Source organism: Hypanus sabinus, chromosome X2 (genome assembly GCF_030144855.1).
Source record: "Hypanus sabinus isolate sHypSab1 chromosome X2, sHypSab1.hap1, whole genome shotgun sequence".
Classification (NCBI taxonomy): domain Eukaryota; kingdom Metazoa; phylum Chordata; class Chondrichthyes; order Myliobatiformes; family Dasyatidae; genus Hypanus; species Hypanus sabinus.
The window spans coordinates 9,145,946-9,164,381 of record NC_082739.1 but is presented as its reverse complement, the minus strand read 5'-3'; the positions used below and the strand labels follow the sequence as shown (position 1 = coordinate 9,164,381).

At 38.7% G+C, this 18,436-nt stretch overlaps 1 protein-coding gene across 1 annotated transcript in view; it reads right to left on the bottom strand.

The window, feature by feature from the left end:
• sorl1 (sortilin-related receptor, L(DLR class) A repeats containing) overlaps window positions 1-18,436 on the bottom strand; it is a 215,176-nt gene that overhangs the window by 143,471 nt on the left and 53,269 nt on the right. Inside the window, exons 3-6 of the mRNA XM_059956940.1 lie at window positions 16,440-16,565; window positions 14,236-14,397; window positions 12,185-12,252; window positions 11,492-11,669 (exon numbers count right to left, since the gene is read on the bottom strand). Of these exons, the coding sequence (XP_059812923.1) occupies window positions 11,492-11,669; window positions 12,185-12,252; window positions 14,236-14,397; window positions 16,440-16,565 (534 nt within the window). The remainder of the gene's footprint in view (window positions 1-11,491; window positions 11,670-12,184; window positions 12,253-14,235; window positions 14,398-16,439; window positions 16,566-18,436) is intronic.

Genomic DNA, 18,436 nt, shown 5'->3' with positions numbered 1-18,436 from the left:
ACTGATTGCTTTCTTGATTCCTGCAATGTGGAGGTAGCTGCTGACATGGGTGCCACAGAACTTGCTGACCGTCTCTACAGTCAATTTCCCCAAAATTTTCTTCAAATACACAATGATATTGTATGATTCAGGTCCAATTTTTCCCAACCAAATTACGACATATTCACTGATAGCTATACTATCATCAGGGAAATAAATTCAATAACTTGCAGAGCAAGCACAGCATTCAAGAGGTTTATGATGAACATTCCCATACAAAAAACTCCCAGATTTACATCTCTTGAATGGCAAATGGCACAGAGAGCAAGGTACGGCTTTTCTTTTTAAATAAAAAAAAGCAGTTTAGAAATAGCAGTGGATTACCCATCCCTTCAATTCTGGTCCATCCTTCAACAATTTCTTGGCTGATTTGACCACAACATTCTCTACATTCCTGTCCACCCTTGATCATATTTTACCTGTTTATCAAGTATTCATGTATTTGTTTGAAAAATATTCAGACTTTACTTTTGCCATCTTCTGAAGTGTTTCAAATTCCATGAACTCACCTCATTCTGGGTGACAAAAAAATTCAATCACCTCTCATTGTTCTGAAGTTCGTTAAGTTCAAGCCCAGCCTGTTCAACCTTTCCTCAACAGAGAGCCCATACCTTCTGAGTTATCAATCTTATAAAGCTTCCTGCGCTGGTTCCAGTGCACTAACATTCTTCCTTGAAAAAGTTTAATACTCACAATGCTCGAGATACCATTTTGCCTGAACCCTAGACAACTGAAACAACCTCACCTTTGTGTTCGGTTCCATATCAATGATTATCATTAGTTTGAATTACCTGTATACTACCCTTTCAATTGTTGAGGCATGATTATTGAATACTGCTAAAATCATGCTCTTATTTTTCTTAGCAAAGTGAACAATCTCAGTTTCCCATCTTAAGCTCTATTTTCCAGATATTTGCCAACATCCTTGGGAGTCTCTGACATCCTCTTCACAATGTAGCTTCCTACACCTGCCTGCGCCATCAGTAAATTTAGCAACTACCGTAAAATTCCGGACTATAAGCCGCTACTTTTTTTCCCACGCTTTGAACACTGCGGCCTATACTACGGTGCGGCTAATGCATGTTTTTTTTCATGCCGCCAAAAACATTTTGCCTCGTAACAGTAGACCAATAAAATTGATGAGTAGTTCACAGAGGTCCAATGAAATTGTACGATAAATCAAGCGCACTTTCACAATTAAATTATTGTAAATCAGTCATTTGTACTCACCCTCATCAACATGGAAAACATTCGAAGAAAAGCATATGATGCAGCTTTTAAGTTAAAGGCGATCAATCTGGCGGTTGAAGGAAATCGAGCTGCTGCACATAATCTTGGCATAAATGAATCGATGGTGAGACGGTGAAGACGCCAGCGTGAAGAACTGAGTCAATGCAAAAAGACGACAAAAGCTTTCAGAGAATCATAGCAGATGGCCCGAACTTGAAAACTTTCTTGAAGACTGGGTTAACACACAGAGAGCAGGCAGCCGCGGTGTTTCCACCGTGCAGATCAGACTGAAGGCTAAAGCAATCGCCACCAAAATGAAAATCGAAGATTTTAGAGGTGGGCCATCGTGGTGTTTTAGATTTATGAGACGAAAAGACCTGTCCATCAGGGTATGCACGACTCTGTGTCAGCAGCTTCCTCCCGACCACGAGGAAAAACTTGCTAACTTCTGCACATTCACTCAAAGATAGCGGAGAATTCCATCGGGCCAGATGATATCATAAATATGGATGAAGTACCTTTGACGTTTGACCTGCCTCTCACTCGGACTGTTAATAAAAAAGGTGACTCGTCCATCACACTGAAAACAAGTGGCCATGAGAGAACGCATTTTACTTGTGTTCTGAGCTGCACAGCATCCGGACTAAAGCTTCCACCGATGGTGATTTTTAAGCGGCTGACAATGCCAAAGGAAAAATTCCCAAAAGAAATCATGGTGAAAGTCAATAAGAAAGGTTGGATAACGGAGAATCTAATGAAGGATTGGCTGAGAGAGTGCTACGCCAAGCGACCAGGGGGATTTTTTCACAGAAAAAAAGCATTGCTCGTTATGGACAGCATGAGGGCCCATATAACAGATTCAGTGAAAGCTGCCATCAAGAGTACAAACTCAATTCCAGCTGTGATTTCTGGGGGCACCACGAAGTATTTACAGCCACTGGACATCAGCGTGAACTGGGCATTTAAAGTGGCGCTGCGCGTTGAGTGGGAGGCTTGGATGACGAGCGGAGAGAAATCCTTTACCAAAACAGGATGCATGCGAAGAGCATCTTTAACTCAAGTCTGCCAGTGGATCCTAAACGCGTGGAGCCGTGTCACAACATCCACCATCACCAACGGGTTTCGAAAGGCTGGACTGCTGCGTGATGAAGAGGACCGTGTGCACTCAAGTGAGAGCGGCAACGAAGAGACTGAAGTGAGTGACGAGATCCTGAGGTTGTTCAATTCGGACACTGAAGAAGAGGACTTTGATGGTTTTAGTGCGCAGGAGGAAGATGAAGAAGGCGATCAATAACTTTTCCTGGTAGGCTGCAGTATATATATTTTTTTTACCAGTCGTTAGGAGATGTTGGAATGTTGTTCGTGCACTGTTCAGTAAAAGTATACGCAACGTAACTTGTGTGTTACCGATATGTATGTATATTTAAAAGTAGCTGTGTTACAGGCACTGTTTGAAAAAAAGCATTGTATTTGTTTATGTTACCATACGGATTTAATTAAAAGTTAAAAAATCCTCACGTGTAATATCTTTCTGTGTAAATATCTCATATTACAACGTGGGACACCTGCGGCTTAAAATCCGGTGCGGCCTGTACAAGTACAAAATTGATTTTCTTTCTAAAATTAGCGTGCGGCTTTTAATCAGGTGCGCTCTGTAGTCCGGAATCTACGGTATTTTAATAATTTATAAATATTGAAGCCTCAACACTGCTCCCTTTTGCAGCTTACTTGTACAGATTGCTGATCAGAAAAAGGCCAATTATAACTTCTATTTCCTCCTCAACATGCAATCCATTTGATACCATGTATAGATGCAGGAAGCTTTCCTAACTTCTGATACTCCAATCCCCTTAAATTCAATTGGCTTTTATTTTATCTTAGTCTTCAGGTCTACCGCTAACCCTCTCCTTTTGCATTTTTCTTTCAACTTTTTCACCCTCAACTTCCTTGGATGCCCTCAGTTGGTTCATCCCCCCTCAGAAATTTCCAATTAAAATGAGTTACATATTTTTTTTGCTGTGTTACTACCTTAAATATCTACACTGCTAATCTATCATTATCTTGCTAATATACCTGCCCAGTGCACTTTAACCAACTCTAGCCTCAATTTATTACAATTCCATGCATTTGACTTAAACAGTTATCTGTGACAAAAGGTTTTTGCTATTAAACAATGATCAATTATTTCCTTGGGATTTTTTTTAAACCCCAAAGTCATTTATTGAAATTACCTCATTATCTATTACAAAATCCATGACCCCTGCTCCATGGTTCAATCCAATATTCTTTCAACTATAAGCACCAAAAGGAACTGGTTTAAGTTTTGACAATCATTTCGATCCTTCCTGGTTACAGGAACAACGCCAGAGGTTTAGATTTCTGACATTGTTAGAAAATGAAGATCAAACAGTAATTATGGTTCAGGTAGTTTAATTTTGACAGCAGGAACACTGAAATTGACCGAGGGAAAAAATAGCACAGATTAATCAAGAGTAGTCAACACAGATTTATTAAAGGAAAACCATGTCTGAGCAACTTGATAATTTTCCTTTGGTACATATAGATTTTCTCAAAGGCAGCGAATATAAACTAGAGAAGCACAAATGCATTTGTGGACAGTAGCAAGGCAAAAGGTATAGTTCATATCAGGATACCAAGATGTGCAAAGAAGCAGTTGTACCTCAAAGAATGTCTGCAAGTCCAAAACCAAGCTGGACAGGAGGATAAAAGGTAGTTAAACACCTTCAGGCAGCACTGCACCTCCCAAACTACCACCAACCTACTCACCACATCAAGAACCCACCTGTCCCATGCGTGGCTAAGACTTTTTACCCTGCACAAGGTTCCCCAACTTGCTGAGTTCAAAGTAAGTACATATATATCATATACAACCCCGAGATTCATTTCGTGTGGGCATACTAAGTGAATCCAAGAAATGTATTAGAATCTGTGGAAGACCGCACACAACAGGCTGGACAAACAACCAATATACAAAAGACAACAACCTGTGCAAATACGAAAGAAAAAAGAAATACCAATCATATTAAGAACATGAGATGAAGAGTCCTTGAAAGTGAATCCATAGATTGTGGGAACAGTACAATGATGGGGCAAGTGAAGTTATCCTCACTGGTTCGAGAGTCCGACAGTTCCTGAACCTGTTGGTGTGGGTCCTGAGGTTTCTGTACATTTGTTCTGATGGCAGCAGTGAGAAGAGAGCATGGCCTGGGCAGTGGGGATCCACGATGATGGATGCTATTTTCCGGTGGCAGCGCTCCATGCAGATGTGCTCAATGGTGATCAGAGCTATACCCGTGATGGACTGGACTGTATTTACTATCTACTACAAATTTTCTGTTCGAGGGCATTGGTGTTTCCATACCAGACCATGATGCAACCAGTCAATATACTCTTCACCACACATCTATAGAAGTTTGTCAAAAGTTTTAGGCGTCATGCCAAATTTTCCAGAAACCGCTAAAGAAAGTAGAGGCACTGTTGTGTTTTCTTTGTAATGGCACTTGTGTGCTGGACCCAGGACAGATCCTCTGAAATGATAATAGAGGAATTTAAAGTTGCTGAACCTCTCCACCTCTGATCTGCCCCAATGAGGACTGGGTTATTGACCTAAAGTTTCCTCAGAACTGCAGAGGAAACAAGTCATTTCCAATCCCAAGGAACTGCCAGAGAAGACAACAAATGTAAACAATTCTTATTAGCACTGTATAGGATACAATTGTATATGAGGATTGCTGCAAATGATCAAGAATTTTGCCAGAATTGAAAATTTGAGTTACAACTAACGATTGAACAGCATGGGTTGTTTTCCCTGCAACAAAGGAGGGCAATATGCAGTGAAGCACATACAATTCTTAAGAATCTAGATAGAGTAAATAGAACAATGCTAAAACCCTAGGGGGAGCAAGCATTTTCTTACTCGCTGAATGCACAGGATTTGCTCCTCTGAACAAAAGCACTAATGGAATCGGCTAACATCACGTATGCAGTGATGCGTTACTAACAGCACTGTTGTGCCAGGAACCTGACGCAAACCAATCTTCTATATTGCTGACACTACTTAAATAAGAACCTACTGCAAACTCAGAAATGAACTTCTCACTAGAGTTTACGTAAAAGGATCTTCTGATGGTTCTGGGCCTGAACCCACAGGTGTTTATTAAAACATGGTAAGGATCTCATTTAAACCGATCAAATACTGAAAGGCTTAGATTGAGTGGACATGGAGAGAATGCTTCCAATACTGGGCGAGTCTAGCACCAGAGGGCATAGCCTCAGAATAGAAGGACATCTCATTAGAATGGAGATGAGAAAGCATTTCTTTAGCCAGAGAGTGGTGAATCTGGAATTTATTGACATGGACACAGCTGTGGAGGTAAGTCATTGGGTATAATTAAAGTAGAGAATGACAGGTTCTTTATTAATAAAGGTTTCAAAGGTTACAAGGAGAAAACAGGAGAATGAGATTGAGAGGGATGATGGATCAGCCATGATGGAATGGTAGAGAGGCTCAATGGGCCAAATGGCCTAATTCTGCTCCTACGTTGTATTGTCTTAAAAGCTGCTGTTACAGCTATTCACAGCTGAGATGCAGGACCAAGGAACTATTCACAGTTAATCCACAATAGAGACCAGAATTCATCATGGCAGTCAAAGTGTAGGCCCTGTACCTAACATCTCAACACTAAGTGGTTGCTCAGCCACCTAGTACCAGCCTTCAGAGGCAATATGTCCACATTGAGCTGCAGGACAATACATTGCCAGAGGAGCACCCACAAAGGTGTTGCATTCCTACTAGATTCCTGGTACATCAGAACAGGTCAAAGACAGTAGGTTAAGAAAAAAAATTATAGACAAGTGGTATGTACTTGAGGGTATTTGGACTGGAAGACAAAGACACACCAAGAATCAGTGTTCTATGGAACAATAGCAAGCTAGATTCCAGTGTAAATGTATACCTCTAAATCAGTGTAGATTTAAAGACTAGATGTTTTTTTCCCCCAAATTAACCCAACAGTGACTCACTACCCAAAATATTGACTAGTCACAAGTCCACAGGTTTAAAAACACCTTATTGTCTACTTAAGGACCTGCACGATTACAGACAAATTGTAAAATGGTGTGATTAGGCTGACTAGATCTTTTTCATATGGTAGACACAATAGCCAAATAGCCTCTTATGTCATAAACTTTCATGATTCTAATGGTGAGGCAAGTCATGTCTTTGGTCACATTTTTGGTTCAGCTACCAGAATTTGAGTATGCATCTCCCCCCCCCCCACCCCACCCCGTTAGGATGTAAAAGAGCTAACTAAAAAAAAAAGTAAAAGGAAATAAAATTAAAAGACCCTCTCCAGGCACAAGTTCTGATGACCTGCATACACATTCTTACATCTTCTCCACTATCCCCACCCTAAGAATAGAGAGCTTTCCATTCAAAAGGCACCTTTCTTAAAAAAAATCAGACCAGCAAAAAAAAAATCAGCCATAGAGACTGCTTATTTTGAGAGTATGGTACGAGTTTTTGTCAATTAAGATCACTCATATGTGCTGAAGTCTATGCACAGGCCAATTTATTTCCCCCATCTCACCAAGCTCAATAACACCTTGAGTCTAGTTCCTGTCATCATGGTTTATTACTTAAAATAAAGAAATAAGGACATGCTTTATATAAAGCTTTAACAGATTGAGTCTAAAAATAAATACCTCTCAGGATAGCTCTGCAAAGCAAATATGTACCATAGTTTGGGTAAGCACCTAAACAAGCATCATTAATGAAGCAGAAGCATAATAATGGCTACAACAAACATCCAGAAAGGGTGGTACAAGTCAAATCTTCCTTTCATTAAGAGTTAACTGCACAATACCTTTTCCTTGTTCAATAAATATTTGATAAGAAAAACTATGATTAGGTCAACAGTACAAAATATCTGGCTTTAAATCACCCAATAAGAAAATTTAATAGTTTTCTACACTAATGGGTACAAATGTTCCTCATTCAACTGCCATCTGATGAATAGCACATTTCATGGTAACAATTACAATACACATTCACACATCAGATCTGGGAAGCAGGAAATCTATCAAGAGGATTTTGTCAATACAGCTTTTAACTATTTTTTTTTTAAAAACTGGAAGATTGAGACATTTTCTGTTGGAGCCTCTTGCAAAATAAATTGCTTTGAAAATTAAAATCAACCATTTCGAAACAATTGTGCCTAATATCAACTATAACCTTCATGAAATTCATGAAAAACACAAGGAACCAAATTAAAACAAATTTGACATCCAGTAACTCAATTTGTTTTATTAATAAGAAACCCTACAACACTTTCGTTCACTTCCTCTCTTTCCTCACTTGCAGGCCCCAGTCAGCTTGAATTGGCAACAGCAACACCTCCACAATCCATCAGAATATGTGCACCACAAGACTGTGTGCTTAGCCCCCTACTCTACTCGCTTTACATTTATGGCTACGCACAACTCCAATGCCATATTCAAGTTTTTTTAACGACACTATGGCTGATAGCAAAATCAAAAGGTGGCAACCAATCAGCATATTGGAGGGAGATTGAAAATCTGGCTGAGTGGTGCCACAACAACGATCTCTTACTAAAGGTCAGCAAGACCCAGCAGTTGATTACTGACTTCAGGAGGAAGAAACAAGAGGTCCGCGAGCAGGTCCTCATCAGGGAAAATCACAGGTGGAGAGGATCAGCAACTTTGAATTTTTTGGTGTTATCATTTCAGAGGGCCTTTCCTGGGCCCAGCACATATGCACAATTACAAAGAAAGCACAGCAGCGACTCTACTGCCTTAGAAGTTTGCAAAGATTCAGCATGACATCCAAAACTTCAACAGACTCCTATAGATGTGTGGTGAAGAGTATATTACAGCCTGCTAGGGAAGCACCAATGCCCTTGAATGGAAAATCCTACAAGTGGTGGGTGAACAGATCTACATGGAGCACTGTTGCAGGAAAGCAGCATCCATCATCCTGGACCCACCGTCACACAGGTCATGTTCTCTTGATATTGCTGTCATCATGAAGGTGGTACAGAAGCCTCGGGTTCACCACCAGGTTCAGGAACAGTTATTACCCCTCAACCATCAGGTTCTTGAACCAGTGAGGATAACTTCACTTGCCCCATCACTAAACTGTTCCCACAACCCATGGATTCTTTCAAGTACTCATCTCATGTTCTCAATATTTATTGCTTATTTATTATTACTTTTTTGTATTTGCACAGCATATTGACTTTTGCAATTGGTTGTTCGTTCACCCTGTTGGATACAGTCCTTCATTGATTCTATTATGGTTCTTGAATTTACAGAGTATGCCCACAAAAATGAAACTATTCTCAGGGCTGCATATGGTGATGTACATGCACTTTGAATTTTATGGATGCATTTGATGAGGACAATGACAATAACAAAAAAAAGCCTTGAGCAACATTCACCTCCAGTTAAATTAGCACAGAAAACAAATGTTACTGAACGGTCTGCTAATGAACAAACAACAAAATCCTTCCTCATCTTTGGCACCACTTCGGCAGATTTCCAACTCACTTGGTAAGATTCTTCAAACCCACAGGTAGGATAGAAGGGAATCAAGTCAGTGTCACCTCCCAAACTGCAGCAATGGCGCACATATTGATTGACAGGCCACAATCTTTATGCCTGAGAAAGAACTCCTAAACCAAAGTTTCATCAGGAGAGAAAAAGCTTCAAGAATGTATCAGATATATCCTCAATTTGCTGTTCAGGATCACAAACTTATAAACTTCCCAAGATGAAGAAACATCTGGGAAGATACTGAGCATCTCAGGTCTTCATAACAGGATTGCAACAGAAGTCATCCTTAATCTCAAAAGAGACAGCCAGAGGAGGAGGAAGGAAGAGGATTTCAGTGCCCTGGAGTGCATCAACTCACCTGAATAAATTCTCAAACTGAAAAGACATACATTGGAAGCTAATTTTGTACCTTTTTTTTTTGCAGTATCATGAAGCAATGCTACTGGAAAGATTCACTATTACACTGGGGCAGCTTAAATCTTTTTGACTTGAACTGCATGGCTCACCATCTTAATAGGCGCCAAAGAGAGAAAGAGAGAAAAAAATCAGAAATAATAGCAGGTTTAAAAAAAGCAATGCCATCATCGTGTGGGATGAACTCCTGTACTTAATTTAATATTTATTCTTGAAGAAAAAATTAGTCTTCTTTCTAATGCTTTGTTGTGTCCCTTTCATTTGTATACTTGCTTATGTAAAACAACATTGATTTCACAGAAGTGCAGGCAATTCTGCATCAACTTACTGCAAATTCAATAATTCACTTCAATGGAGAGCTAACTCCAAGGGGGGGGGGGGGACACACGCACATTTCAGTTAATTTCAAAAGATTACATTTCAGAGCCTAAGCTGATTGATTTTTTCTCTCATGCTTTTAAATAAATTTTTAATATCAGAGAAGTTGACAAACATTCAAGCTGTTGACAGCCAGCTCAGCATAAAGACCAGCTTAACCACCTACAAAACAAGTCAGTGGGTAAGGCTTGTTCAAGCTCTACCACTTGAAGCGTTTGCATTGAGAATGTCTGGCATCATGCCATGCCATGCCGCAACGATCAGGTTGGAGTCAGTTTCTGGAACCAAATGCACTTAAAATAAAAATTCTGAATTATATCTGGTGATTGACTGAACCATCTTCAAATGAAAGTAACCATGAACATTTCCTTCACTCCAAACCATATTTGACACACTTAGCATTCAACCTGTACACAGTCTCATTTAAGAAAGGTATTGTAAAAAGGAAACTTACACATAAATATTCCCTTAACATTGATATTAGAGTGCAATATAATAAAAATGAATGATGTACATACAGTAGAACTAAATGATCTTCCCTTACAAAAACAAAAAATAAAAAAGGTCACATTTTGTGCAGTTATACTACTTGGTGTTACACACAGTATCGACATTTCATCAGCACTTTATAGAACATTGATCAAATATGCAGGTCAGTGGTCGTCACCCTTATCAACACAATGGCTGGTACATCATGGGGCTGTATTCATAGAACCTTTACACAATATCATTGGTACCTTCTAAAGTTAAATATTCAATGCTAGATAATGCACAGCAGTTAACTAACCATCTGGTCCCACAACTCAAGATCAAACCATTTGGTGCGGAACACATTCAAAATCATCCCGTGGCTAGCTCCTGAGCATGACTAGCTTCCACAAGTCATAAAAGCCTCCCAGAAATCACCAGGAAACCAGGACAAATGAAAATGTGAAATTACAATAATCTCAATTTTGGGTATTGTTGGGTCGTCTACTAACCCCATATGAAACAAGGTCAAGATGCTCACAGCCAACTTCCTAACTGAATAGCTTTGAAGGCTGTTCCAATTAGCAGCAATAAGATTCATGCAATTTATCCCATTGTGAAATCACCTAGTTCTGACCTATATCAGTAAATCCAGTAGAGACAGAACTGTATAAGTACATTTGATTAAAAGGTTAGCTCAAAATCTGGAAATGAAAAGAAAAAAAGGAAAAAATAAGATCTCTGAAAAAAATTTCAGATTCCAACTTATCCCTTGTATTTTCAATATATTTTGGCTTCACATATACTTGTTAATTTTAGGAAAGAATTTCTCTTTAATAGCTTGCTAACAATGTCACTTGACCAACCCCTAGGTACTTGCTTTCCACCCCACCAGCCTCAGCATTCAATGTATTATCCTTGGCAATATTCGCCAGCTCCAACATGATCCGACCACCTGTCCCTTCTCTTTCCCAATTCACTCTTCCATCCCCACCCACCACCACCAAGCTCATAGCAACTTCCCAGATACGACAAAGTTACCAAAACACTGGGAGAGATTTGTTCAGACAAAGCCACATGACATCTCATCAAACAAGGGGAATATCCTGCTCTGAAGGGAACAGTTGCACTGTGGAGAAAATCAATAAGGGGAAAAAAAAACTAAACAAGACATTGGCACGTACTTTTATCTTCCAATTGGCTATTCTCAATGGGTCTGCTAGAGAGCCTGGGGTCTTAATTAACAAATGGTATTTGCTAGTTTTTAAAATCATGGGCTCAAAGACCAATGTTGAATACATTGAAACAGCAAAAGCTTTTCTTTTATTTGACTTTCTCTTAAAACAGAAATATGTATTAGAATACTCACCACTTTTTTTGTGGCAAACATGTATTTGCCTTGCAACTGAAAGTCATCTACTCCTTCCAAAATAATCTCATGGTTTTGAGTCTGAAAGAGATCTGTGCTTTTGATGATGCTAGAGGAACCTGTTGGCTCATGGCGCTCAACATAAATTGTAGTAGAAGAGTCGTATGGTTCTACACCCCTGCAAAATTAAAGAGCAAGTACAAATGCAACTTCTGAAATTCTTTATAGCCAATTGATGCAACAATTGTTCTTAGAATTATACCAAAGTGGCAATCTTCCACTTAGTAGGATGGCCTTGTAGTCAAGATTTTCCCCACAGCCAAGATCAATCTAATGCAAGCTATTCCACTTTTCCTCCCAACAAGCCAATCTACTCTATTATGTCACTGAATCAGCAGAAATATGGGAATGAAAATAGTCAATCATTCCAACAGACTTAACAAATTTCAAGATGCACAATTCTACAAAGGAGCTAGAAACCATTTAATAAAGCTTGCTCAGAGAACCTAAAACAGTACATGAACCTACTCTGTGAAAGTCAATTCCAGGCACACAAATTACAAGGACTTCAATGTACATGCACTAACCGGCCCTTCCAATCCAACAATGAAATCTGAGAGTATGTGCAGTACTTTTTAAAAAAATTCCAAATTAGACAAATTTACATTTTAAAAACTACATAATTATACATACCAGTGGAACGATTTCACATGCTCCTGAATCAAGATCCATGTTTGTCCAAAGTCATCAGATTTCCAAAGCTGCAAGATAAAAAAAACTTTTCTTTGGAAAGGTCATACCAAAGTACACACTGCAGGATCCGGAATAGATTCATCCAACTGAAAGAAAATACCACCTGTAAAATTCCTCTTGCAGTCTCCAAATACCAAAGATACAGGGAAATTAAATTTTAAGCCCTACCTGGGAAAAACTAACAAGGAAGACAAATTAAACAACTGGAGGGTATGCTCCTGTTAAGGGCACTAAATATTCATTATTGCTCCACTAAAATAAGTTAAGTTTTTGTTTCAGACAGCAACCTAGAGAAGATACAATGGCATTTAATTTGAAACACTTCAAAAATCAAAAGATTACACTGAATCATGCTTGTCGACAGCCAGTAGATTCATTAAGAGCTACTAGAGTATGTTTGAAGCACTATCAGGACTTGTTCACTTGTGCAGTGCAAGCACAACTGACCCTGCGGTCTCTCCTAGACACATTACCAAGTTCAGTGGTATCTGCAACAACCCAAGCTGAGGAGGGTGTTTGCCTAACATTTGCGGAATTCCTTTGAGTAAGGCCACCAACGTGCATTAAAAAAAAGTGATGCTCCAAGTATTTATTTAGAGATACGGAGTGGAACAGGTCCATCCAGCCCATCAAATCACACCTCGCAGCAACCCATTGATTTTAACCCTTGCCTAATCACAGAACAAGTTACAATGACCGGTATGTCTTTGGACTATCAGAGGAAATCAAAGCACCTGGTGTAAACCACCGCGTACAGGACAATAAACATACAAATTTGTTTACAGAGGACATCAGCATTAAACTCTGAAGCCCCGAGCTGTAATAGCATCATGTTAACTGCATCATGTTAACTACCATGGTGCCTGATGCCAACTGGCAAGTTAGGTAAAGTAATTGATTAAAATTATGGAAAAGCACCTTTTTAAGGTGGAGTATTGCAAATAAAGACATACATAGAAAGATTGCACATCTTGTGGTTCTGAAGAGCTCTTGTAATAATTGTGCACATTCTGCACAATTTTGGCCATTGCTACCATCATACACAGCAGCCTGGCCTTAGCACTTGCCGCAATAATAAATTAAGTTACTGAATGCAGCCATGCATTCCATGCAATTGAAATTGCCATGATACAAGCCATAGCAAGAGTTAAGAGTCTTAATGTTTGCTTTAACGTGGGCTCTTTTTAGTTAGCAGGTTGACCAATAGATATTAAGACACAACTAATGATTTTTATTTTCTACAGGGAAACTACAATTTATAAAGAGATTCCTTTTGTTCCTACACAAGCATTTAAAAAGGAATCTATTTTCTTGCACAAAATAACATGTTTTATACATAATGCCTATAAATTCTTCAATAAAGCACAAGATCTCCTAAACAAATAAACATTCTTACTTTTGGCTTTGGCAGCCTCAAAGTAGCATTCTCCCAAGAATTAACACAATTGTTAGAACATAGAAATCTACAGCACATTACAAGCCCTTCGGCCTATAATGTAGTGCCGACCATGTAACCTATTCTAGGAACTGCCTAGAATTTCCCTAGCACATAGCTCTCTATTTTTTTAAGCTCTTAAAAGACCCCATTGTATCCACTTCCACTGCCACTGCCAGCGCATTCCATGCAACCACCACTGTGTGAAAAACTTAATCCTGACATTCCCTCAGTATCCATTTCCAAGTCCTCATGTTACCCATTTCAGCCAAAGGGAAAAAAGCCTCTGGCTATCCACACAATCAATGCCCCTCATCATCTTATACACCTCTATAAGGTCACCTCTCATCCTCTGTCACTCGAAGGAGAAAAGGCCAAGTTCACGCAACCTATTCTCAAAAGATACACCCTCCAATCCAGGCAACATCCTTGCGAATCTCCTCTGGACTCTCTCAACAGTATCCACATCCTTCCTGTAGTGAGGTGACCATAACTATTCATTAATTTTCTTCAATCATTTCCCACATAGAGCAAGGCTGAGACAAATAAATAATACCTGTTTGTTTGGATGAGAGCTATCATAACCAAGAACAAGACTGGGATTTGTGCTGTGCAGGAGAAGATCTGTTGGACTGAAAGGAATAGGAACGTGCTGGATTGTAAGGCAGAAGTTCAAAGTGATCCACAAGCAATGATTTTTTGTGTCTGCAAAAAGAAACTGAGTAAACAGGAAAAACAGATCAGTATAAATTTAGCAAACAAGAATACCCATTAATTTTATAATTACTAAGATGCTACGTACAGTGTTTAACAATCTCCTAACCTCTTCGGTATTATTTGTGCAATAAAATCTTGTCATTAGCCAACAATACTTTGTGACTAAACTTTAGAATACAACATACTTTTTGCATTTAAAAAATCATAAATAGGATAAATTATGCAATGTATGGATGGCTTCCTGGAGCTAAAATTGGCTTTTTTGCAAATTATAAAAGAAATTTTGGATAACAAAATTAAGAGCCATTGGGATTTATTCTAATTGTTAGTAATACAAACTTGCAGGCAGAATGAACATCAAGACCCAGAGTTAATCATATCTGAAAGATGTATTATGAATAAAAATTTCTCAATGCCATTTTTGTAGTATTGAACTTCTTTGCAAATGGACTGATAGAACTGCAAGCAACACACACAAAATGCTGGTGGAACACAGCAGGCCAGGCAGCATCTATAGGGAGAAACAACAGGTTCTTGGCCCGAAACATCGACAGTGTTTCTCCTTATAGATGCTGCCTGACCTGCTGTGTTCCACCAGCACTTTGTGTGTGTTGCTTGAATTTCCAGCATCTGCAGATTTCCTTGTGTTTGCTGATAGAACTTCATATGCTTTAGTTTCAATATACAGAATTGCCAGAACCATTTATTGCAGTGTACATGTTATAGTTTTAAAGTTATTCCACCCTGCGAGCATAAATGACAATTGATCTTGCAAAGGGGAAAAATGAAATTTTTAGTGTATGGTTTTTCAGGAGACATTGCAGGAAAGCACTGCTTCACAAAGAACTCTATTGAAAGGCCAAGGTGTGGGGGACACGAACATACAAGATTGAACACTGAATTTTCATTGTTTGAAATCACACTTAGAGCACCTGATGTATTTAACTTTTGAAATATCAGGTTATTGTTCAAATAAGAGAAATATCAAAACAAAGATATGCTTGACCAGAGAAAAGAGTTAATTTACACAGAGATACAGTATTTACTGGAGTGCTTATCTGAATTCATTGATCTGTAAATTGTTGGGGAGTCCCACAGAGTAAAGAATGACTTGTTTCTACTTCAGTTCTGTGGATTCTTAAGTAGTCAAAAATGCAATGTGGAGTACACCAACGCAGCCACAGGTGGGACATCACGTGCTCAATAAAATAGGCAGATAGATGTTTTGCATTCTTCCTAGAATCTGAAGTCAGTCACGCATAAAATGTGGTCTGCCTGCTCTAAGTGATTGGACTTTTTAGAAGTGCTGTTGCCGAGAATACTGGTCTAGGGAAGGGTTCTGACATTAGTTCACCTATCCTGCCAATGTATTTGGAAGATTTTGCAGAGACAGTGTTTGCCAGGGCTTCACGAACACTTCAGGCTTACTACTGTCTGTTCAAAGCATTGAGCACCAGATCAATGTGCTTGATAAACATTAGCTTGATGCCAGATTTAAGATGAAGTATTGAAATACCTTTCATCAGTTAGCAAACACTGCTACTGCACCGAGGACCATGGTAAATTTTGCAATCAAAGCTCACCTTCCCACAGATTGGGTCCCAAATTGCACAAAATGAACCACATCAGTCTCCCAAGGCAGTGCAGAATTTATGATGATACTTATATTGTGCCTTAGGCTAGAAAGTTCCAGTATTTTTAAAAAAAAAATTAAAAAGACATCTTACACCAATAACCCTGCAACTTTTCTCATTGCCATCATTTTAAGTTTAACTTTGTGCAGTTAAATCAGTGGATTAAAAATATGGAACCAAAGCATTTGCACCATTAGAAACATACAAGCTATAATAACTACAATCTTTACATAAAAGGGAATTGTCAAAGAGAACAGCTGACAGCAATGAATCAATGCTGTTCTAGAAACACTAGGACATTATGAAAAAGTCAAAAATCAGTAATGAGGTGTGTACAAATAAATCTGAAGAGAAGATACTTATTGTAATAGCACAAATTTTTCCCATTATTCTAAAGAATGACTATTACCCTTTTGTTATCTATTGGGCTGTGGTAAAACTGAGCAATATATTTCTGTGTTTTTGTTTCATCGTCCAGTTTGAACTCCTCATTGATTTTCTTGAAGGTCTTCCCATAGTCATATGAAATGTACACCTAGGGGTAGGAGAGACCGAAGAAGAAAAATTATTACACAGAATTAACAACAAGAACCAGGCTAATAAACCCAATTTATCTATTATATCATGGGTGCTCCACAAGTCTACATCCACCTTTCTATGTAATCCACTCAGCGGAATCTTCTATTCCTTTCTCCAATATTGAATTTGAGGACAATGACATGCATTTTGGGAAGTTAAACCAAGGTAGGACATACTGAGCGATTAACAGGGCCCTAAGGAGTGTTGTAGGACAAAAGATATCTATGGGCACAAGTATATAGATGTCCAAAAGTAATGATACAGGTAGACAAGCTGATGAAAGGAGCAGATGGCATGCTTGCCTTCATCAGATTGTCAATGATTATAAGAGTTGGACTTCATGTTATGAAGCTGTACAAAATGCTAGTGAGACTGCATTTAGAATACTGTGTCCAGTTCTCATCATTATACTGTAGGAAGGATGTGATTAAGCTAGTGAGTGCAGAAAAGATTCACAAGGATATTGCCAGGATTAGAGAGCTTGAGTGTACAAGGAGACACTGGACTGGTCAGGATCGTTTTCGCTGGAGTGAAGGAAGCTAAGGGGTTCTCACAGGAGTTTTATAAAGTTGTGAGGGTTACAGATAATATGGATGGTCACAGTCTCCACCCCCCACCCTCTGCAGAGCTGGTGAGTCAAATGCCAGAGGGTAAAGCTTTGAGATGGTGGGGGAAATATTTAAAAAGGGAATCTATGTGGGTATGTTTATTTTCCCCCAACGCAGAAGGTGGTGGGTATTCAGAGAAAGTGGTCAAGCCAGATACAATAATAACGATGGGCAGATCTATGGATAGGAAAGGTTTAGAACGAACGATATGGGCTAAATGCAGGCATATGGAATTAATGTTCGACCTGCTGCCACGTTGGACAATGTCTTAAAAATACTCAGACTATTCACCTTAGATGTTATGCAAAGTGAATGTAGTAAATAGCCATATTTCCAACCTAGGTGGCCCAATATATTTTAACTTTTCCAAAGTGAAAAAGGCCTAGAAACAGGCATGGCAATTTTTTGAGAAAGACTGACAAAATAAAATTCAGAGCAGGGCCGCTGAGCGCATTGGTGCAATTGAAAGTCAGGCACAAGGAAAATGAAACTGTTTAAGTTGAAACCACAAGATGCAAATCACTGATGTAAGAGATATGAAAAGTATGATCATACCTTGAGTTGACAGTAGATTAGAAAATGAAAACTGATAAATTTAAAGATATAGCTTAAAATTTAAAGCCTTAAAGTGCTTGCTGCCATAAAGATGTCCTCTAAATTCTGTTGTACAACAATTGATTCTTTCTCTTTAAGAGCACCTTTCTCATTGTCCACTTTCTGAACTTCCCCATGACCAATTTCTCTTCCTGTACAAGTTACATCATTAGGGCCATATTCCTCTAATCATACTTAGCCTGAAATGATAACAAAAAAAGTTGCATTGAAATTCAAATTAGAAATGTTTACTCCCTTTCTCTCCCCACTTAATTTCCAGCATTCTGCATTTCTATTTTTTGTTATTTTCTCTCCATATCTATGGCATTTTAATGTATATTGATTCATGTCTACTTGAAACATTCTTATCTCCTAATGTTTCACTATTTTTTGTGCATCTTGTTCTATTTGAGATTCAAACTGGATGATCTCCCATTTATCCACACTGAAATCTATTTACTGCAATTATGCCCATTCACTCATCTTTTTCTAACTTGTTTCTTTAAAATCTTCCACCTACATGTTATGAAAAGATCTATTTGGATGTCATCATCCAAATTTGGATAGCTGGTTTTCCTTTCAATCACTTGCATCATCAATAAAAATGTTAAACAGTAAACGCCCC